General features: G+C 42.4%; 1 protein-coding gene across 2 annotated transcripts in view; it reads left to right on the forward strand.

Annotated features, from left to right (window-relative positions):
- Positions 1 to 22,183, forward strand: part of caln1 (calneuron 1) — a 103,214-nt gene extending 81,031 nt beyond the window's left edge. For both annotated transcript variants that reach the window (XM_031790813.1, XM_020501873.2), the window contains exons 5-6: positions 15,186 to 15,342; positions 19,514 to 22,183. In XM_031790813.1, coding sequence (XP_031646673.1) covers positions 15,186 to 15,342; positions 19,514 to 19,641 — 285 coding nt within the window. In that variant the 3' untranslated portion in view covers positions 19,642 to 22,183. The remainder of the gene's footprint in view (positions 1 to 15,185; positions 15,343 to 19,513) is intronic.
- Positions 22,184 to 24,560: the final 2,377 nt, after the last annotated feature.

Genomic DNA, 24,560 nt, shown 5'->3' on the forward strand with positions numbered 1-24,560 from the left:
AAACACCAGGTGGGAAAAGGCTACCTAAGTATGGTTCTCAATCAGAGACAACAATAGAGAGCTGCCTCTGATTGGGAACCATACCAGGCCAAACGCATAGAAAAGAAAACATAGAAAAACAACATAGAATGCACACCCCAACTCACGCCCCGACCAAACCAAAATAGAGACATAAAAAAGGAATTAAGGTCAGGCGTGACACCTATGGCTAGAAATAGCAAGCTGTCAGAACAGAATCAATAAACATGAGTCTTCTTCAGGTTGGAGCGTAGAAATAATTTCAGTTGAGATTATAATCTTGCATAATGACCGAAAAGATTGTTTTGAAAGATCAGAAACCTGCATAGTTAGGCTACATACTGTAAGGCTTGTAGAGTTACATCATGACGTCTATTCTTGTGCAGTCAGTCAGTGCTCATTAGGCCTCAACTTTAACATTAACAGACTAAAAGATGTCAAGGCCTTTTCCTTTCAGGATCCTCCGTCCATCACAAGCTGTTAGGGAATAGCAAATAAGTCTGACAACACAGCAGACTGGAAAACATACAGTAAATTGAGAAGTCATATAACTAAACTAAACAGAAATGATAAGAAAATATACTATGGAACAGTTATATAAAGAACTATATTAAAAAGCTCAGGAGTAACTTAAATTAAATAATTGCAAATATTTGTTTTCTAATGACCTTCCAATCACCTCGAATAAACCCTGTGTGGTTATGCATTCTGATGACGCAACCGTGTACATACCACAGTAAAAAAAATAACTGGCACCATTAGCATAGAGCTTCAGTCAGTTTTAGAATGAGTAACTACTAATAGGCTGGTGCTAAATATCTCAATAACTAAAAGCATTCGCTCAACCCCAAACCTCATCTAGATCTATTATTGAATAATGAGCACGTTGAGGAGACTAAACTGTTGGGTGTAACCCTAGATAGCGAGCTGTCGTTATCAAAACATATAGACTCAATGGTTGCTAAAATGGGAAGAGATCTGTCCATGATAAGGCGTTGCTCTACTTTCTTGACATCTCCGACGACCAGACAGGTCCTATCCCTAGTTTTGTTGCACTCGGATTACTGCCCAGTTCTATGGTTACGTGAGGCAAAGAGGGACATGGGTAAATTGCAGTTGGCTAAGAACAGTTCAGCGCGTATTGCATTTAGATGTACACGGGGGGAAAATGTCAGTAACATGCAGGTGATCTCTCTTGGCTCAAAGTTGAGGAGAGATTGACTGCATCACTTTTGGTCTTTGTGCGATGTGTTGAAGGTACCAAACTGCCTGTTCAGTTTAGTACCTGTTCCTGGAGCCCAGGAAGAGTAGCCGTTGCCTTGGCAGCGTCTAATTGGGAAAAATACCAAAATACTACTAAACCTTAAAGATGGGCAGCACATCCTTCCGACATCCATATTAACATTTTACTGAGCTATAAAACAACAGGTGTTGTCATTACACTTTGGAGAAGCAGCTCACAGGGTTCCTATATTTCCAGTTCTGGTTGGGTAACCGTGGTGATAATGGCACACTGATGGTTGGGTAACCGTTGTGATAATGGAACAGTGATGCAGTGTCCCCTGCTTAATGGCTTCTGGGAATTAGATAAGAAACAGTCTGGCCCTGAGGATTGGAGGCCTTTCTAATGGCTTGGAAATTAGTAATACTTTATTTAAAGCCTACAGGTATAACCCATTTTGATGATGAGTCTTGACTAGACTTTGTTATAACATGTAAGACAAACTTATTTAAGACTATATGTAGTTTCCACCAACCTTTGTTTACATCCCTTCCTGACAATACACAATTACGCAGCCGACAGATTCTATGTTTGTATGTTTTCCCAACTAAACAACTGCCAAACCCCTGTTGGCCTACTTAGGGTCCCAAGCCACCCTATCTGCCTGTGATGAGGAGAATGCACTGCGTTCAGGCAGCCACCTCTGTCCTCGAGGGTTCTCTTTTTGAGATGTAACTGCTTTGCATTCCTGTCAGTGTCTATGTCCCAGCATAAACATAGAGCAGAGAGAAACCATCACCAAGGTAATGCAGGGAGTACCAGAACAGTCACTGTGACAGAGCTACTGCTGCTACCTGAGAACACTGGGACTGGCCAGTAGACAAGTAAAGAAACAGAAGAACTCAGAGGGGCTGAAGAATTCAAATGTACAGCTTCCATATTTGCTCTCACTCAAACACCGACAGTTTGAAGGTTAGAGATAACATTGCCATGGAGGGGAAACAGGAGGCAGGTCAAGCAAACATTTTGATGGAAGAATATGGAAAAGATAGTTGTGTTTGGTGAAAGAATGGGAGAATATTCCCCATTATAAACTGGGTGGTTCGAGCCCTGAATGCTGAATGGCTGACAGCCGTGGTATGTCAGACCATATACCACGGGTATGACAAAGCTTTTATTTTTACTGCTCTAATTAAGTTGGTAACCAGTTTATCGCAATAAAGCACCTCTGGGGTTTATGGTATATGGTCAATTAAACACGGCTAAGGGCTGTGTCCAGGCACTCTGCAATGCGTTGTGCATAAGAACAGCCCTTAGCCGTGGTATATTGGCCATATACCACACCCCCTCATGAGATATTGCTTAATTATATGCTGCTACTTCATTTATGGTTCTTCCTGTGCCTTGCATAAGGTAGATGCAGTACACATGGGGGTGTGGGGTGAACTTCACTCTGTCTAGTCTGGCTGTATTGAACCTGTGGTGTTCAGACCAGCAGGAGAAATCAGATTGTGTCACAAATTGCCTTTAAGTGGACTGATGTGCAAGGTGGTCAGAGTACATCGATAAGCCACTGCACTGTGACTGACACAGCCTCTCTGCTCCAGACAGTGGATTCAGTTGAAGAGTGCCAATATACTGTATTTTCACTGGCCACACTGCATAGAACCCCATCCCCATTCCCCTTTCTCTCTTGTGCTTCCTTCCTTGTAACCACTCACCCCTAACTGTCACTCACTCTGCCAGGTGGTGTATAAATATACTGAGAGAGAGAGAAAGAGAGTCATCATTAGCACAAACAAATCTGGGACCAGTCCTAGCAAAACAAAGCCAGTGAGAGAGCTCTCCTTTTAGTGTGGCAGAGTGTAGCCAAGTGGATCTGCCCGCGGACACGCACACAAATCAAATCATATTTTATTCGTCACATGCTTCGTCATCAACAGGTGTAGAATAATAGTGAAATGTTTACTTACGGGCCCTTCCCAACAATGCAGAGAGAAATAAAATAGAATCATTGAAAAGTAATAACATGTAATAATAAATACATAATGAGTAAATATAACCTGGTTCTATACACGGGGTACCAATACTGAGTTGATGTGCAGGGGTATGAGGTAATTGAGGTAGATTTGTACATATAACTAGAAATAAAGTGACTAGTCAACAGGGCAGATAATAAAAAGTAGCAGCAGCATATGTGATGAGTTTTAAAAAAGTGCTAAATGCAGATAGTCTGGGTAGCTATTTGGTACAAATAGCGACTGGGTAGCAGTCTGGTACACCATTAGTCTATCAACCCAGTGGGATAGGAGAGAGGAGGAAAGGAGACAAGCAGGGTCTTTCTGTGCCACTTCTATAACAGCTGTTTCAGACTGGTGCTGCTCATGAATGGTAATATGGACTTAATACAACTCGTGTTTTCCAAATGCAGTATTTTGGAACAGGTGGATTGAAACACTGCCTGTGTGACTGGCTGTGTGACTGGCTGTGTGACTGGCTGTGTGACCTACCTGATTGGGAGTGTGAAATAGGGTATTTGAAACTGTCACGCTCTTTCTGTCAAGTGGTTTAAAGGTTTGAGAGCTCCACTTCCCTTACAAAGGTGTTGTTGTCACATGCTCCTCATACTAATATGTTACTAATACCTCAGCAATGTCATCACTTTATATACTAGCACATGCTTAGAAATGCAAGCCCAATACATTGAATCAGTCTAAGATTCAAAGATTCAATTCTAAGTAGTATGATTGTTTGGCTATTAGGACAGATACTACAGTATATTGTATCATTGTCTGTGATTAGTTAAAGACCTCCAGAGCCAGACAGTGGCTGATTTATTAGGCAACTAGCGAATGTAATATCCTGTTCTGTCATCCTACACTGTAAAATATATATGTTAATTTAACGTACAATTGTTAGGCAACCAGCTGCAATAGGATTGTGACTTTACTCAGCATTTGGGCATATAGCAGAGCCATCTAGAAGAAAAAGAAACGCACACCTATTTAGGCGAGGTGCTGGCTAGCGGAGTAGAAAACTTGAAAATAAAAGAGAGCCGCACACTCTAGGAGCTCAGATGCAAAAATGTAATTACCAACGTTTTGACAACCAAGCTGTCTTCATCAGGGTATAATCACAAACACAAATGACTCGTTTGTGTAGTGTCAAAAGACACAGGTGTCTGTAATCATGGCCAAGAGTGGCCTAATATCATTGGTTAATTATCAAATATTAAAATGTCATACAAAGAACAGCATACAAACAACAAATGGATAGCATACGATCATAAATTAATTTGACTACACAAGCTTACAAACAATTACAATGGCAAAGTCACAATAATCACAAGAATGGCTTCAGATCAAAGTCTACGTTGAGACCGAAGGGCGCAAGGGTCTTTAAGTTAAAGATCCAGGCAGCCTCTCGTTTTAACAATAAATTATCAAGGTCACCCCCTCTCCTAGGGAGGGTGACATGTTCGATGCCAATATAACGCAGAGACGAAATCGAGTGGCCTGCCTCCAAGAAGTGGGCCGCAACTGGATAAGTAAAGTTTTTACACCTGATGATGCTACGATGCTCTGAGATACATACTTTTACTTCGCGCTTTGATTTACCACAAGGACAAGTTATAAGATAAATAACTGCCTTTAGTGGAGCACGTAATAACACCTTTGATTGGGATCTGTTTCCCTGTTTGTGGGTGTTTGAAGGATCTACTTTTATAAGTGCCATTGCATTGAGCACAGCCATTACATTTGTAATTTCCATCCAGTAGGGGCGCAAATAGACGTTGTTCAGGAATATCTTGGGGTGGTAAATCAGAGTGTACCAATTGGTCTCTGAGATTTCTGCCCCGCGAGAATACACCAAGGGAAGGTCCGAAAACACATTACCGAGACTATCATCGGATTTTAGAATGTGCCAATGTTTGTGAACAATTCCCTTAATTTGTTCAGAGCACTTAGAATAGCTGGTAGTTAGAACACAAGAATGCGTCTTTTTGCGAGACTGACCTTGAAAAACGTCATGTCTCATTTTGTTTATAATTTTCCCAATAGCAATATTAATCTGATCATTTTTGTAGCCCCTCTCCTTGAACTTTCTTTGCGTCTCAGCCATATCTGTCGAAATTTGATTGTTTTTTGCAAAATCCTATTATTCGACAGAATTGGCTGTAGGGTAAACTATTTTTCAAGGGAAGTGGGTGACAACTATCAGCCCTCTGTCACACCCTGGTCGAAGTATTTTGTGTTTATCTTTATTTATTTGGTCAGGCCAGGGTGTGGCATGGGTTTTTGTATGTGGTGTGTATGTATGGGGATTGTAGCTAGTGGGGTGTTCTAGTTAAGTCTATGGCTGTCTGAGGTGGTTCTCAATCAGAGGCAGGTGTTTATCGTTGTCTCTGATTGGGAACCATATTTAGGCAGCCATATTCTTTGAGTTTGTCGTGGGTGATTGTCCTTAGTCCTGTCTCTGTGTTGTCACCAGATAGGGCTGTTTCGGTTTTCGTTACGTTTCCACGTTTGTTGTTTTTGTAGTTTTTGTATTGATTCGTGTTTTACGTTTGTTCATTAAACATGGATCGCAATCTATACGCTGCATTTTGGTCCGACTCTCCTTCACCACAAGAGAACCGTTACAGAATCACCCAACACAAAAGGACCAAGCAGCGTGTCAACAGGCAGGAGCAGCCCAAAGAGGAGATGCGCAATAAGGATTTCTGGACATGGGAGGAAATCCTCGACGGGAGAGGACCCTGGGCTAAACCAGTGGAGTGTAGCCGCCCAAAGGTGCAGCAGGAGAAGAGGCAACAGGAGCAGCCCAAAGAGGAGGACAGTATGGACTATACTTCTTGGGAGGAGATAGACAGGTGGGCGGTCGACCCAGGGAGAGTGCCGGTGCCCGCCTGGGATTCGATGGAGCAGTGCGCGGAAGGTTATCGGAGAATGGAGTTGGCGAAGCAAGCACGGCGGTGCGCCAAAAATGTATTGGGGGGGGGGGGGGCTCACAGGGAGTATGGCTACGCCAGGTAGGAGACCTGCGCAAACTCCCTGTGCTTACCGGGGGGCAGGCACCGTGTTATGCAGTGATGCGCACGGTGTCCCCAGTGCGGGTGCATAGCCCGGTGCGGTATATTCCAGCTCCGGCGGCGTATCGGCCAGGCTAGAGTGGGCATCGAGCCAGGTAAGGTTGGGCAGGCTCGGTTCTCAAGAGCTCCAGTGCGCCTGCACGGGCCGGTCTATCCAGTACCACTTCCACACACCAGCCCTCCGGTGGCAGCTCCCCGCACCAGGCTTCCTGTGCGTGTTCTCGGTCCAGTACTACCAGTGCCAGCACCACGCATCAGGCCTACAGTGCGCCTCGCCTCTTCAGCGCTGTCGGAGTCTCCTATCTATCTAGCGCTGTTGGAGCCTTTCTCCTCTCCTGCGCTGCCGGAGTCTCCCGCCTGTTCAGCGCTGCCAGAGCCTTCCTCCTCTACAGCGCTGCTGGAGCTGCCAGCCTGCATGGAGCAGCCAGAGCTGTCGGTCTGCATGGAGCAGCCAGAGCTGTCGGTCTGCATAGAGCAGCCAGAGCTGCCAGTCTGCATGAAGCAGCCAGAGCTGTCAGTCTGCATGAAGCAGCCAGAGATGTCAGTCTGCATGAAGCAGCCAGAGATGTCAGTCTGCATGAAGCAGCCAGATATGCCAGTCTGCATGGAGCAGCCAGAGATGTCAGTCTGCATGGAGCAGCCAGAGCTGTCAGTCTGCATGGAGCAGCCAGAGATGTCAGTCTGCATGGAGCAGCCAGAGCTGTCAGTCTGCATGGAGCAGCCAGAGATGCCAGTCTGCATGGAGCAGCCAGAGCTGTCAGTCTGCATGGGGCAGCCAGAGCCGCCAGTCAGCATGGAGCAGCCAGATCCTTCAGTCTGCCAGGATCCGCCAGTCAGCCAGACTCTTCCAGATCCGCCAGTCAGCCAGACTCTTCCAGATCCGCCAGTCAGCCAGACTCTTCCAGATCTGCCAGTCAACCAGACTCTTCCAGATCCGCCAGTCAGCCGGGATCTGCCAGAACTGCCAGTCGGCCAGGATCTGCCAGTCGGCCAGGATCCGCCAGTCGGCCAGGATCCGCCAGTCAGCCGGGATCTGCCAGATCTGCCAGTCGGCCAGGATCTGCCAGTCGGCCAGGATCTGCCAGCCAGCCAGGATCTGGTAGATTCATCAACCTGCCTGAGCTTGCTCTCACTCCCGAGCTTCCTCTCACTCCCGAGCTTCCTCTCACTCCCGAGCTTCCTCTCAGTCACAGACGCCCACCCGGACCCTCCCTATTGTTTTGAGGTGCGTTCGGGAGTCCGCACCTTAGGGGGGGGGGGTTCTGTCACACCCTGGTCGAAGTATTTTGTGTTTATCTTTATTTATTTGGTCAGGCCAGGGTGTGGCATGGGTTTTTGTATGTGGTGTGTATGTATGGGGATTGTAGCTAGTGGGGTGTTCTAGTTAAGTCTATGGCTGTCTGAAGTGGTTCTCAATCAGAGGCAGGTGTTTATCGTTGTCTCTGATTGGGAACCATATTTAGGCAGCCATATTCTTTGAGTTTGTCGTGGGTGATTGTCCTTAGTGTCCTTGTTCCTGTCTCTGTGTTTTCACCAGATAGGGCTGTTTCGGTTTTCGTTACGTTTCCACGTTTGTTGTTTTTGTAGTTTTTGTATTGATTCGTGTTTTACGTTTGTTGATTAAACATGGATCGCAATCTACACGCCGCATTTTGGTCCGACTCTCCTTCACCACAAGAGAACCGTTACACCCTCAACAAACTGTTACTATCAGTAGGCTTCCTGTAAACATCAGTGTATAGAACATTATCTTCACACAAGATCAGAAGATCAAGAAAACTGATTTGATGTGTGTCAGATTGCAAAGTAAATCTCAAATGATCAGAACAGGAGTTAAGAAAAGCATGGAACGCCTGGAGCTGTTTTACATCACCCCTCCATAAAACAAAAATGTAATCGATATACCTTTACCAAATAATGATGTTAGGCAAGAAAACATTTTTGAGAGGATTGAAAATAGACTGTTTCTCCATGTAACCCACATACAAATAGCATAGTTAGGAGCCATGGGGGATCCCATAGCAGTACCCTTCGTCTGAATAAATAAATCATTTAGAAACATGAAATAGTTGTGTGAGTACTATTTCATCCAATGTTATAATGCAGGCACTGGAAGGTAGTTCATTAGGGTCACGTTGCAGAAGAAAATGTTCCATAGCTTCAATTACCACCCTCGTGTGGAATATTTGTGTATAACGACTGAACACCAAAAGTTACTAACAAGGTATTCTCAGGGAGAGGGTCAAGAGATTCAATGATAGAGATCATACTGCTGGTGTCCTTTACAAAGGAGGGGAGCTGTTCTGCGAGTGGTCTAATAAAAAAGTCAACAAAAGTAGATAGAGGGGCCGTTACTGCATCAATGCCCGCTACAATAGGGCGCCCTGGAGGTTTTGTAACATTCTTGTGTAATTTCAGCAAAGTATAGAAAGTGGCAATTTTAGGGTGCTGAATAGCCAAAAAGTCATGTTATTTTTTTGGTTATCTGACCAGAACTTAAATACCCATCTAGGACAGTAAAGATAGTATTCTGAAATTGGGAAGTAGGGTCACTTCTGAGTTTCTTGTAAAAGGTGTTGTCAAGCAGCTGTCTATGACACGCATGTACATAAACTGTACTATCCATGAGTACAACCGACCCACCCTTATCAGCAGGACAAATAAGGACTGATGTATCGGATTGTAAATCAAGCAGAGGCAGAGGAGACCGTTCACACGGTCCCGGAACCCACAGGACTCAAAATGATCTCAAATTGTGTTTTTAATACTAAATTAAATTAAACACAGACAACCCCTTGCTAATCAGTAAATGCTCAGGTATATTGTGGAGGACTGTCATTAAAATTGCTTCACGGGAATCTGGTAAAATTGTGTTTGTAGTGTGGCTAGACACTGAATGACTCTGAATGCACTGTGCATGCAGTCAAAGCTACTAAGCACAGAGTGCTCTCAAATTGTTTGCTGATTTCGACAGCAGATGACAGTTATATTCCTAATATACCCAATACATTTAGAAAAAACAAGTTATATTAAGTGGCTAGCTAACAATTATTCTTATTTCCCTCACTGGCTTTCCTTCATTTCAAACGTGAGCTTGTTCGAGGTGTCAGACTTGACGACAGTTGATTGGTTGCCCAAAATTCTGGGTCTGCATCCTGCACTGAGACTTGCCAGGGTAGGGAAGATTCATTATTGAGACTACCTAAATACCTAAACTGGAACAGCCATCTCAGCAACAGATGCAATAAAACCAGCTACTAACAGATTGGATTAGTTTAGAAAAATGTATGTTATTCATGTTTGTGTAGCACAAAATTAATCAACCAATCAAAGTATATGCAAAAACACAAGAATTTAAACAAACCATTCTGAAAAATCTATATGCAAGAGAGCATGCTGGGAAGTATGATAATGATGGGCATAGTTTTTAGTTGTTTTGAGCAAACATGAATTTGTCATTTTACTCAACAAGCTTGTTCAAATTCAACTGACGTTTATTAAAACACACTAACACATTAGCTCAAGTTCTTGTCCTTTTGAAGTCCACTCAACTCACAGAATGACACTGATTAAGCAATTTGTTAAGATGGCTTTTGTAGTGTACGACTTTCATAAAATATGTTTTTTTTAATCCTACTTTATATGAGTCTCATGAAAATTGCCACAGTAGTTACCATAGTGTTTCCTTCCTAGTTGAAAGCGCTAAAGTGTAATCTAGAGACTAGACATTCATTCTCACCTGCCCTGGCTGGCGTGTGTCGTGTGGCACCCCATTTAATTCATTACAGAAGAACACTAGTGAAAATTTGAATTAGTAACGTCATACTTCACTACTTGAGCCCTTAATTTGCAGTACACATAAAAGCCTTTGATGTATAACTCTGTTGTCATGCATCATCTCATTTATCTTTCTACTACCACTTCAACCTGCCTATTGATCTTTTTCATAAATTACCAGCTTTGCAAACAAAGCAACAGCACTGACATCCAGAAGCTTCAATTAGCTAGGCCAATAAATCTTTATGAACCAGGATACAAATGTGAAGCATGATTGGATGACTATTCATTACCCTACCCTGAGTCTGTTAGATAACAAAATGTTATTGATTTTATGTTGAGAGAGAGAGCGAGAGAGAATTTAGGCTTAGGCAGGAAGTTCATAGAAATATTACCATTGTCTTGGAGAATTGTTAATTGTTGTTGAAGTGGTATCCCTTTCCTGCAGTCAAATGACCAAATCGCTCTCTAGTGGCCTCATGGGTGGAATGTTATTCATATTTTTTCCTAATTAAATCAACATTATTTAAAACAAAATGCCACAAAAATCTGGTTTTGTTATATTTCAGTCCTCTGTGATGTACACTGAGTATACCAAACATTAGGAACACCCTCCTAATATTAAATTGCACCCCCCCTTCCCAGAACAGCCTCAAAATCATTCTTTGACCTGTCTCCTCCCCTTCATCTACACTAATTGAAGAGGATTTAACAAGTTAAATCAATAAATGATAATAGCTTTCACCTGGATTCACCTTGTCAGTCTATTTCATGGAAAGAGCAGGTGTTCTTAACATTTTGTACACTCAGTATATAAAGTGCAATATTGGTATGAAAACTCAAAAGTTGAATACATTTCAACTCTATATCTGACATGGTACAGGTGTCTTCTTTTTTAATCCAACAACCATGCGTGTGAGGTGTATACTTTTGTTTCAAAGTAGATTTGTTTAAGGCTACCAAGGCACACTACACTCTGTGTGAACCTGATTTAGCCCACTGCAATAAAAGGTTAAGCAGTTTTATTCCCTCTATGGGAATAGTAACCTTGTCTGAGGATCTGATTGTATGGATAGATTACTGGGTTGCTTGCTATACTCACGTTGTGTTTTTTTTTCAGTCCAACACTTTACTCCATGTAAACTGGTGTATCTGTCAGCACATCCATTGTCTCAGGGCCTTTTTATCTTTTTTCCACTTGAGCTTGATTGCTCTCCACTAAAAAACTAAAATAGCAAATACTCCAGAATTCACTAGAAGTCCAAGCCCAACCCTCTCATAGGACCTATTGTCTCAAAGCAGTTTGTATGATCCTTGGCCAGCATTTAATCACTGTTTGATGTCTCACATAGCTCCAAACAAACTAAACTGACAACTTTTGTGCAAGTCAAGCATTCAAACTAACTGTATGAGAAAGTGCCCTAAGAGTCCCATGGCTAAAAAGTGTTTTAGTTACTCGGTTACTTTTGAACGCTCTACGGACCAGTTTGAAACTCCAGGATCTTGTTTCTTTGGAGCACCTTACAAGTTTGATTGACTCGTCTTACTGATGAATGTGATTGTCATTAAGAGTTCACACAGTGGTATGTAACCCTCTCACCAGGCTTGAATATGACTCTCACAATATTAACTTACATAGAGTATCTCAACAGCTTGGGATGTTAGGTGAGAAGGACATCTCCAATAAGAATCCCTATTGTAAACTATTTAGGGTGATGACAAATAGTGTATTAACTTCAGATGGAATTATTATAGTTTTTTTTATTGTATAAGGATATACTTTCCCATGCATTAAATTGAATTGAAACAGTAAATGACTCCACCAAGGCAACATACATAAGGTTAAAAATGTGTATTATTACATTTTCAATGCACCACATCAAAATAAAATAAAAATAATAACCCATGCCAAATTATTTCAATCTTGCTTAACCTTAAATGACGACACACATAAAGTCCAGAAGCATCCCACCATTGTGGTTACTCACTAACGTTACTCGTGGATATTCCCTCAGTGAAGTATAACAGTTCCTTGCTGGTTTCCTCACATGTTCCACAGCAAGCACAGCTATCAATGCAGACAGTACTCTTTAGCTGTAACCGATATCCCATGGGAACATGAACTCGTTCATCTTTCCCAAGCAAATCTCTCTCGGTGTCACACGCTGCTAGGCTTTTAAAAATATTTTTATTTCACCTTTATTTAACCAGGTAGGCTAGTTAAGAACAAGTTCTTATTTACAACTGCGACCTGGCCAAGATAAAGCATAGCAGTGTGAACAGACAGCAACACAGAGTTACACATGGAGTAAACAATAAACAAGTCAATAACACAGTATAATTTTTTTAAATAAAAAAAATAAGAGTCTATATACATTGTGTGCAAAAGGCTTGAGGAGGTAGGCGAATAATTACAATTTAGCAGATTAACACTAGAGTGATAAATGATCAGATGGTCATGTGCAGGTACTGGTATGCAAAAGAGCGGAAAGGAAATAAATAAAAACAGTATGGGGATGAGGTAGGTAAATTGGGTGGGCTATTTACCGATGGACTATGTACAGCTGCAGCGATCGGTTAGCTGCTCAGATAGAAGATGTTTAAAGTTGGTGAGGGAGATAAAAGTCTCCAACTTCAACGATTTTTGCAATTCGTTCCAGTCACAGGCAGCAGAGAACTGGAACGAAAGGCTGCTAAATGAGGTGTTGGCTTTAGGGATGATCAGTGAGATACACCTGCTGGAGCGCGTGCTACGGGTGGGTGTTGCCATCGTGACCAGTGAACTGAGATAAGGCGGGGCTTTACCTAGTATGGACTTGTAGATGACCTGGAGCCAGTGGGTCTGGCGACGAATATGTAGCGAGGGCCAGCCGACAAGAGCATACAGGTCGCAGTGGTGGGTAGTATAAGGTGCTTTAGTAACAAAGCGGATGGCACTGTGATAAACGGCATCCAGTTTGCTGAGTAGAGTATTGGAAGCCATTTTGTAGATGACATCGCCGAAGTCGAGGATCGGTAGGATAGTCAGTTTTACTAGGGTAAGTTTGGCGGCGTGAGTGAAGGAGGCTTTGTTGCGGAATAGAAAGCCGATTCTAGATTTGATTTTGGATTGGAGATGTTTGATATGAGTCTGGAAGGAGAGTTTACCATCTAGCCAGACTCCTAGGTACTTATAGATGTCCACATATTCTAGGTCGGAACCATCCAGGGTGGTGATGCTAGTCGGGCGTGCGGGTGCAGGCAGCGAACAGTTGAAAAGCATGCATTTGGTTTAACTAGCATTTAAGAGCAGTTGGAGGCCACGGATGGAGTGCTGTATGGCATTGAAGCTCGTTTGGAGGTTAGATAGCACAGTGTCCAAGGAAGGGCCAGAAGTATACAGAATGGTGTCGCCTGTGTAGAGGTGGATCAGGGAATTGCCCGCAGCAAGAGCAACATCATTGATATATACAGAGAATAGAGTCAGCCCGAGAATTGAACCCTGTGGCACCCCCATAGAGACTGCCAGAGGACCGGACAACATGCCCTCCGATTTGACACACTGAACTCTGTCTGAAAAGTAGTTGGAGAAACAGGCAAGGCAGTCATTAGAAAAACCGAGGCTACTGAGTCTGCCGATAAGAATATGGTGATTGACAGAGTCGAAAGTCTTGGCCAGGTCGATGAAGATGGATGCACAGTACTGTTTTTTATCGATGGCGGTTATGATATCGTTTAGTACCTTTAGCGTGGCTGAGGTGCACCCGTAACCGGCTCGCAAACCAGATTGCACAGCAGAGAAGGTACGGTGGGATTCGAGATGGTCAGTGATCTGTTTGTTGACTTGGCTTTCGAAGACCTTAGATAGGCAGGGCAGGATGGATATAGGTCTGTAGCAGTTTGGGTCCAGGGTGTCTCCCCCTTCAGCGTTCCAGTCCTTGGGGATCTCAGACGATATGAAAGAGAGGTTGAACAGGCTGGTAATAGGGGCTGTGGATAGTTTCAGAAATAGAGGGTCCAGATTGTCAAGCCCAGGTGATTTGTACGGGTCCAGGTTTTACAGCTCTTTTAGAACATCTGCTATCTGAATTTGGGTAAAGGAGAAGCTGGGGAGGCTTGGGCGAGTAGATGCAGTAAATTGTTATGTCGGAGATTTGTCTGAAACTTTGTTCTCCCCTGCCGCTGTCTTGGTTGGACCAGGTCTCTCTTGAAAAATAGATATCTCAATGAGATTACCTGGGTAAAAATTCAACAAAAAAAGGATAAATTATTCTAGTCTTTCACTTTTTTGTCAGCAGCATCAATGTCTCTTTGTGCACTGTTGGCTTTCACTACAAATACATTCTCAATTATGTTTGATAGATCTTTGCATATTGTTGAATTGGAACCATCAGATTGATTTTAGGGGATCAAGATATGAATTCTTAATACCACAGACAGCCAGTGTAAGGAGGCAAAAACTGGAGAAATACCTGCAAAGTAAACTTTTAAACTCCTCCAAAACGTTGCCAAGGACTTTGGGAATCTTCCAAGCTTTTGGCATATGGCTCTGGGTGTTATTTTTTGTTATATTGGATTGCTTTGGATAATGGTTAAAAAGCATCAGCCATTCTTCAACACCTGAGGTGAGATCAATCACTTTAAGGCTATAACTCTAGTCACTTGCAGTAGCTACTTTCATTAGAGTGAATGTACAGAGGAATGAACTAGAAAACACATGAAGCTAAAATGCAAGCGTTGTATTCTACTAGTCCTGTCTTGTTGCTTGGGCCTTCAATCAGACTTTGAAATAGCATTCATTTCATTTTTTGATTTTATTTTAGCGTCCCTAGTCTGGATTTCCTGTATTGAAGTATGTTACAGAAATAGTTGCATGATGTGCATCCATCAGACAAAAGGTACCTCAGTAGAGTAATCATGACTATTTTATCACAACAAAAAATTCACATTTTGTAAAAAGAAATGTACAATTGATTTGGGAACCTAAATTCCATTCCCCCTGTGTCAATGTAGCAAATTAAAGTGTGTTGTTTTCTTTCCCTCTCTTCAAAACTTTTCCCTCACTACTCTTTTACTCCCTTTTCCTCCCCCCTGCAGTTTGACATGCAGCGTATCACCCTTGAGGAGCTGAAACACATCCTGTTCCACGCCTTCAGAGACCACCTGACCATGAAGGACATCGAGAACATCATCATCAACGAGGAGGAGAGCCTCAATGAGAACTCGGGACACTGTCAGGCAGACTTTGAAGGAAGTGAGTTGAGTAGATTCTGTAGCCTGTGGAGAGAGATGGATGGTGGACATGAGAGAGAGATGGAGGGTGGATGTGTGGGAGAGAGAGAGTCTGCTAGCTGTCATCGGTGTGGCAGAGAGTGCTGCACGCCCGTCCACCCTTTCAGGATGGATCTGACTCCATCTATCAGGATCCATAACCGTCAGACTCCACCTGCTGATTTATTGATTGAAGGTGTTCATGGTGTAGGAAGTCATTTGGTCACCTGGGCTATGATGAAAAAAGGTGTAATCAGGGAGTTATGAATACAATAGCAGCAGGGAAGGGTGTTTAGGTTGATATGAATCTTTATTTTTTGTTTGTTATTGGGTCGTTCCACGAAAAGAATGCCTTTTGCGTCCCTTTGATATTTTAAGTACAAATATTGCACCAATATAGAATTTTAAAAGCCTGCTATATTAATTGAAGTGCCCTTTAATATAGACCACATGGAGAATTCAATAAATCCTATTTTCTTATATGAATAAAGGCTTGCTAATGTGCCAAAATGCACAATTTTGACATGTCCCTCCATCAGCCCTGTGTCACTTCTAGAAAGATTTCAAACCACTTGATCCCAAAATGTCTCCAAGTTTCACCATCATTGTAAAAATCGAGTTATTTTTTGTTGCTTTGACATAGGCATTTTTAAAGACTTTTTATTTATTTAATGTGATTAGTGATTCATTTACATCTGTCCTTTATTTTAAGATCAACCCTGTTAAGTGAATTACACTCGTTTTAATACGTTGAAACTATTCATTTTAAAATGTTTTTTCAAAAGAAACATTGAACATCTAATAGTCAAATCATAGTATCAAAGCAGGTGAGCTGGTTATACTCTTTTTGGCCATTTTCTGGTTTTGTGGTGGAAAACTGAGTGGGTTGAGTATAAAACGTCAACCCTGTTACCCATAGATAGACAGGCTAGAAATTTTTTAACAATTAAATTGTTTTGGTGCAGCTTGCACTCAATTACCACTCACTGTTGCACACAATAAGCTTCCATTCTCTCATTCACAAAGGGATGTATGGCTGATTTAAGATGACATCGTCAACCTGTTACGGTCAACCCTGTTACTTTATTGGGAATTCAATAGGCACTTCCTAAAGTCTATTTTAAATGTATCCACTTGAGATGGGAAAACATGTTTTTATGAAGTTGAACATGTGCTGTTTTTGACAGAATGTTAAAATTAGGTGGAATCATAATACTTTTTGGACCAAGTTACACTTCTCTAAAGGCACTGAATTATTGGAATGACCCTATTATGTCTGTAGTGAAGATGATACAACCATTGAATGTCAGGATCAGGAGACCAGTGTTCAGGTGAATAGTTACAAAACATCAAATGTAGCATTTCCCCTGAGATCTGAGTCCAACTAGAACCTCCTTCCCCAGTAAGCTGTTGGTTCTGTAGCCTTTCAGGTTAGAGCTAAAATAGACACTCAGAGGTCATTCCCTTATTAATCTCTCTCTGTTGCAGTCTGAGACACACTGCTCCTTGTGAAACTGGAACGGCTGTGCGATGCAACAGAGCCGAAAAGGCCTGTCATGGTAAATTTACTGCTGTAAGAGTGGCAACAGACATCAGGGCTGGACATGGATTGTAAGGTGCTTTATCAGAGTATTAAAACCGGAAGGTGAGACTGAGAGATTACAATGTGTCCTCTGTGCGAATGGGATGTTTCAACTGGGTTTGAGACTGGGAGTTACCGTTAGCACCACTATGGGCTCAATCACGTAGGGGAAGAGAATATCAGGCTCCAAGTTCTAAATGAACAGTACCCGCTATTGACGAACACTTGAATGTGTTCTGACCTATAGAAATAAATACTTGATGTCACTGTAGGGCACAATTGATTGTGTTATCGTAAAATGCTTCATGATACAGGTATGACAAATCTATACATTTTAGCTCATTTTGATGACTAATTTTAACAAAAGAAAACTGTTAAAGTTGACTTTTGTGTAAGTAAAGTGATTTGTTCAGTGCTTTCTGATATCATAGTTGTAAATAGCTTGTGAGAGTGAGAGAGTGAAATGTAAAGGGAGGTGGGGGGCAGCCTACACAGGACTTTGTACCTGCAGGTCATTGGCCCAGCCCATCTAATTACCACAGTTACCACGGCCCTGTAAACCAGCTCTGCTGTTTCCAGGTCACTGATTGGGCAGGGGGAGGGAGATTTGCTGACTTACTATTTCATGCCGGAGGTAGACTGAACCGGATAATGATATCATGGCCTGAAGTTCAAATCAAATCAAACTGTATTTGTCACATGCACGGAATACAACAAGTGTAGAACTTACCCTGAAATGCTTACTTATAGGCCCTTAATAACTAACAGTGCAGTTCAAGAAGAGTTAAGGAAATATTTACCAAAAGACTAAAGTCAAAAATTATAATAAAAGGTAACACAATAATAATAACAATAACGAGGCTATACACCGGGGGTACCGGTACCGAGTCAGTGTGCGGGGGTACAGGTCAGCCAAGGCAACTTGTACATGTAGGTAGGGGTGAAGTGACTATTCATAGATAATAAACAGCGAGCAGCAGCAGTATACAAAAGGAAGGGGGGTCAATGTAAATAATATAGTGGCGATTTCATTAATTGTTCAGCAGTCTTTTGGCTTTGGTCAGAAGCTGTCAAGGAAGCCCCTCGGTCCCAGACCTGGTGCCCCGGCACCGCCTGCCATGCTGCAGCAAGAGAAAACAGTCCATAACTTGGGTGACTGGAGTCTCGGACAATTATATGGGCTTTTCTCTGACACCGCCTATTATATGGATGTTCGGAAGTTTGGATGTTCAGAAGCGCCTTAAGGTGCTACCCTCTGTAGCGCCTTACTGTCAGATGCCGAGCAGTTGCCATACTAGGAGATGATGCAACCGGTCAGGATGCTCTCGATGCACCTTTTGAGGATCTGGGGAAACATGCCAAATCTTGTCAGTCTCCTGAGGGGGAAAAGGTTTTGTCGTGCCCTCTTCACAACTGTCTTGGTATGTTGGACCATGATAGTTCATTGGAGATGTGGACACCAAGGAACTTGAAACTCTCGATCCACTCCACTACAGCCCCTTCAATGTTAATGGGGGCCTGTTCAGCCTGCCTTTTCCTGTAGTCCACGATCAGCTCCTTTGTCTTCCTTACATTGAGGGAGAGGTTGTTGTCCTTTCACCACACTTTCAGAGCACTTCATGGCTACCGACGTGGCAGTGGGAGCTTACTTGCTCGCCTACGGATTCTCAGAAGGCATCCCGATCTGTGGCCCCTTTTCCTGCATCTTTTCTTCAAGCAAATTACGAGGATCTGGGCATGTTTCAGTGAAAGCAGGATATCCTTCTCGTCGGACTCGTTAAAGGAAAACGTTTCTTCCAGTCCGCGGTGAGTATTCGCTGTTCTGATGTCCACAAGTTATTTTCGGTCGTAAGAGACGGTAGCAGAAACATTATGTACAAAATCATTTAAAAAAAATAAGTTACACAAAACGCAAAAAAACTAAGAAAATAGCACAATTTGTTGGGAGAATGTAAATTGGGAGAATGCCAGCTTCGCGCCATCTTTTTTCGCGGATAAACGGGGGGAGTATCTATGACTTTCAAGCTGTGTGTGTGTGTCTGTGTGTGTCTTTGTGATTGTGTGCGTGTGCGTGTGAATGTGTGCATGCTCACGTGTGTGTGCGTGCATATTGGTCCAGTTGTACTGTATATTTGTGTCAGTTCTATTTCCATCTCGGGTCCCACTGTGCTGCAGCCACAAACACAAACATATCATCTGACAGAGAACAGAGCCTCACCTGAAGCATAGGATTGATCTCACCTCTGCTTTCTCTCTGCCAGAGTCACTCTCCCTGCCACTTACTCCTTTCCTTTCTTTCTTCCATCCCTCCCTCAATCACTTACTCACTTTCTGACACCTAAACTATATGATTCAGAAGAGAGCCTGGTGCAGTTTGTTCAATAGTAATTTCTCACCACACTGCTGAAAATGACTTGGTATTAGGTTTTCTCTTTTTCCCTTTCTTACACAGAGAATGGCAAATGGCAAAAATATGATGTGTAATGTGATGTGCCAGCTGGAAATTAAATGCATCTTTCTCTTTCTGGCTTTCTCTCTCTTTCTCCCTTTCCCCCTTCCTCTCTTCTATTAGTCCATTCTAAAAATAAGAACCGGCAGACGTGCGTGAGGAAGAGTCTGATCTGCGCTTTCGCCATGGCCTTCATCATCAGTGTCATGCTCATCGCAGCCAATCAAATGCTGCGGAACGGCCTGGAGTAGCCACGCCCGGCCACGCCCACTGTGAGCGGGAAAAACAAACCTGCATGTGCATGATGACAGTGGGTGAGGTCATTTCCAGTTTCTTTAGAAGAAAAAAAAACGACTTCAAAAATGCCTCACTGATGGTGACATACAAACAAAAAACACTGACTGATAAACCACCAGATTTTTCTGAGTGAATGACAGTCCGACATCCAACGACAATGAGAAGCCAGCATGAGGAGGCCAGCGAGACCCCTCATAACCGCTTTACTCTGGCAGGGACATTCAAGGGCTGACTTTTGCTTACTCTGCTGTCTCTGTTCCCTAATGCAATAAAAACACAAGTACAGGAGTTCAGTACTCTTCTTCTCTTCCCTTCCCTACCCAGAGTCTTCATATGAAGGTACTTCAGAAGGCGATTTTTACTTCTTGCCTCAGAAGGCAGAATTCATGGTGGATTGAGACAGGCCCTCAGTGTATCTGTATAAGGCAGCATCCTTGTAGATTGAGACATATCCTCAATTGTATCTGTGTGAGAGAGATTGGAGTTAGGAGTGCCTCCTGCGCTGCAGCCTGAAGAGCTACGGGATGCACCGCTGCAATCTGGCTACGCACACACGCACTTATGCATGCACTAACACACACACACACACGCACATTCACACACGCACACACACATACACACACACACGCACACACACACACATGCACACACACGCACACACACACACACACACACACACACACACACTGAATTAATTGGCCTGTTATTCTAGTTTCCTGAGGGGAGGTGGAAGCCAGCTCATCATTGGAGCATACAGTAAGGCTTTGGATGCGACAGGCATCCACTGTACATGATGGTGTCGTCTGCTGTAGGGCTGGTGTTTAAGCTGTTCTAGAAGCTTTCATCCGGAGTTAAGGAGTGAAATCGGTTGGTATTCTTGTGGCCAATATTTTCCCAATATGTAAAATGTAAAAATACCTCACTCTTACTTTCTCTGTGGAAGGTTCTCCAGTGCTAAACAGAACAGTGTTTGGAAGACCATAGCTGTGAAAAGTCTGGGCTGTACTGTACCTATGATGTAATTCCTCTTGAGGTAGGTAGGTCTGAACTCCTGTATTGTATTGACTCTCATGGTAATATTGAAACCACCTTCAGTTTTGCTGAGGACTGCTTGTAATAGCTACAGTACTGCATGCGATCAAGTCCAACGTCGATATGTAAATATGTATGTAACCCATGTTGTTGTTGTCTAAGTGTATTGGTTGACGGTGTTCTATGTGCATGATTGTTGGTACAGTCTGCTCTAGCAGATTTAGAGGTGGAGGGAAGGAGAGAGCACTGTGAAACCAGATGCTAATGCCTTCCACGTCACAATACACAGGCAGGTAGACAGACAGACACAGCTCTCTGGTCAAAGCCATAGAACTCAATAGAGATGTACTGAATGAAGAACACTAAACGGTTGTTGTTTTCTGTTACAAATGTGTATTTTTGGTAGGAACAGTCCATCATTTGTGGGTTCCTTTACCCACCCTTTTGCACTGTATAATAAGTTCCATCTATCACCATGAGCAGAGAGGAGAGTAGAATCACAGACTGGTGCAAGAGCCCCATCTAGAGGTTGGCTCCAGAATTCTGATATTTTTTGTAACAATTTATGTGCTCTCCTAGCCAGGGTGTTAGTGCAGCCTGCAAACACTTTTTTCCCCCACCTTTATTTAACCAGGTAGGCCAGTTGAGAGCAAGTTCTCATTTACAACTGCGACCTGTCCAAGATAAAAACAAAGCAGTGCGATACAAACAACAACACAGAGATACACATGGAATAAACAAGTGTACAGTCAATAACACAATAGAAAAAAAAGAAAGTCTATATACAGTGTGTGCAAATGCCGTGAGGTAAGGCAATAAATAGGCCATAGTAGCGAAGTAATTACAATTTTGCAAATTAACACTGGAGTGATAGATGTGCAGATGATGATGTGCAAGTAGAAATACTGGTGTGCAAAAGAGCAGAAAAGTAAATAAAAACAATATGGGGATGAGGTAGGTAGATTGGATGGGCTATTTACAGATGGACTTTGTACAGCTGTACAATCTGTTGCTCAGATAGCTGATGTTTAAAGTTAGTGAGGGAAATATAGAGCCTAATATACCCTGAGCTGAGAGTGAGCAGGCCGCACTAACGCCATGGACCAGAGCTAGAGCTCCGCCAACATGGTGTCGCTCTGCATACGGTAGTGCTCTCATTTATTACACGAAAGTTATGCGGAAATGTTAGCTGAATTATCCATCCCTTGTATTCAGATGTATAATCATCAGAACGTGAAATGTTGAAGTATAATATTAGGATTCTTATCTATCTAATCTGTATTGAACGTTTTATGAAATGGTGAATGTTCTACCAAAATAAATGTTGGTTCGATTAACTGCACTGTTTGTGGAACATACCGTTGAAGTCAGAGTCATTAAAACTCGTATTTCAACCACCCCACAAATGTCTTGTTAACAAACTATCGTTTTGGCAAGTCGGTTAGGACATCTACTTTGTGCATGACAAGTCATTCTTCCAACAATTGTTTACAGACAGATTATTTCACTTATAATTCACTGTATCACAATTCCAGTGGGTCAGAAGTTTACATACACTAAGTTGACTGTGCCTTTAAACAGCTTGGAAAATTCCAGAAAATGTTGTCATGGCTTTAGAAGCTTCTGATAGGCTAATTAGCATAATTTGAGTCCATAGGAGGTGTACCTGTAGATGTATTTCAAGGCCTACATTCAAACTCAGTTCCTCTTTGCTTGACATCATGGGAAAAACAAAATAAATCAGACCTCAGAAAAAATTGTAACTCTCCACAAGTCTGGTTCATCCTTGGGAGCAATTTCCAAACTCCTGAAGGTACCATCTGTACAAACAATAGTACGCAAATATAAACACCATGGGACCACGCAGCCTTCATACCAATGAGGAAGGAGACACGTTCTGTCTCCTACAGATGAACTGGTGTGTTTTGGTGTGAATTGGTGTGAAAAGTGCAAATCAATCCCAGAACAACAACAAAGGACCTTGTGAAGATGCTGGAGGAAACAGGTACAACAGTATCTATATCCACAGTAAAACAAGTCCTATATTGACATAACCTGAAAGGCCACTCAGCAAGGAAGAAGCCACTGCTCCAAAACCGCCAAAAAAGCCAGACCACGGTTTGCAACTGCACATGGAGACAAAGATTGTACTTTTTGGAGAAATGTCCTCTGGTCTGATGAAACATAAATAGAACTGTTTGGCCTTAATGACCATCGTTATGTTTAGAGGAAAAAGGCGGAGGCTAGCAAGCCGAAGAACACCATCCCAACCGTGAAACACGGGGGTGGCAGCATCATGTTGTGGGGGTGCTTTGCTGCAGGAGGGACTGGTGCACTTCACAAAATAGATTGCGTCATGAGGCAGGAAAATGATGTGGATATATTGAAGCAACATCTCAAGACATCAGTCAGCAAGTTAAAGCTTGGTCGCAAAGGGGTCTTCCAAATGGACAATGACCCCAAGCATACTTCCAAAGTTGTGACAAAATGGCTTAAGGACAACAAAGTCAAGGTATTGGAGTGGCCATTACAAACCCCCACCTCAATCCTATAGAAAATGTGTGGGCAGAACTGAAAACGCGTGTCGGAGGCCTACAAACCTGACTCAGTTACACCATCTATGTCAGGAGGAATGGGCCAAAATTCACCCAACTTATTGTGGGAAGCTTGTGGAAGGCTACCCGAAACGTTTGACCCAAGTAAAACAATTTAAAGGCAAAACTACCAAATGCTAATTGAGTGTATGTGAAAGTCTGACCCACTGGGAATGTGATGAAAGAAATAAAAGCTGAAATAAATCATTCTCTCAACTATTATTCTGACATTTCACATTCTTAAAATAAAGTGTTGATAGGATTACTAGGATTAAATGTCAGGAATTGTGAGAAATGTATATCGCTAAGGTGTATGTAAACTTCCGACGTCAACTGTACATACTAGTGTGTTTATTGGAATTATGTATGTCTTTCCCATGGCAGAAAATCTCTTTTCTAATCACATTGAAGAGGTTTGCATTTAAGTATGATCAATGAATGTCCCCTTTCATTTTAACATCATGCTTGGTTGTATGGCTCCTCTGTGAAGTTTTCATATGTGTTTTATGATGTCAAAGTAAAAGCACTGATTTGTGTGCAATATCATCTTGCAGATATAGTAGGCCGCACTGGATTTAATATTGTTGAGACCACCAATTTAAGCCTAATAGATGGCAAATTCTCTCCTCATTCATTATATAATGTATTCTGTCAAACTGGAGCTTGTTCCTTATTTCGCTGTTTTGAGCCGTCACCCTTGTCCGCTTCAATAATGGTACCCTAATAAATATGTAGCGCACTACTATTGACCAGGGCCCATGGGGCTCTGGTCAAAGTATTGCACTATAGAGGGAATCGTGAGTCATTTGGGACACAGCCCTGCCCTAACCCCACGATACACTGTAATACCAGGGTATCGTCAGAGCCTTATGTTTATGAAGAAATAAATACATAGTAGCCCACATAAAAGGCTCTAGCCTGGGTATATTATACAGTTACAGGTGATGGAGCTGTACCTGCCCTCACAGAATCAATGCATTTCTTAATCATTTAAACTGATGGTGAATTAGGCTGGAAAACTAACACAGTCTCACTTCAGTAGCATGGTGGTTGAATTGCCTTCAGAAAGTATTCAGACCCCTTGAATTTTTCCACATTTTGTTATGTTACAGCCTTATTCTAAAATTGATTAAATCGTTTTTTCCCCCATCATCAATCTACACACAATACCCCATAATGACAAAGAAAAAAATGGTTTTTAGACATTTTTGCACATTTATTAAAAATAGAAAAAATTTCACATTTAC

Source organism: Oncorhynchus kisutch, linkage group LG15 (assembly GCF_002021735.2).
Source record: "Oncorhynchus kisutch isolate 150728-3 linkage group LG15, Okis_V2, whole genome shotgun sequence".
Classification (NCBI taxonomy): Eukaryota; Metazoa; Chordata; class Actinopteri; order Salmoniformes; family Salmonidae; genus Oncorhynchus; species Oncorhynchus kisutch.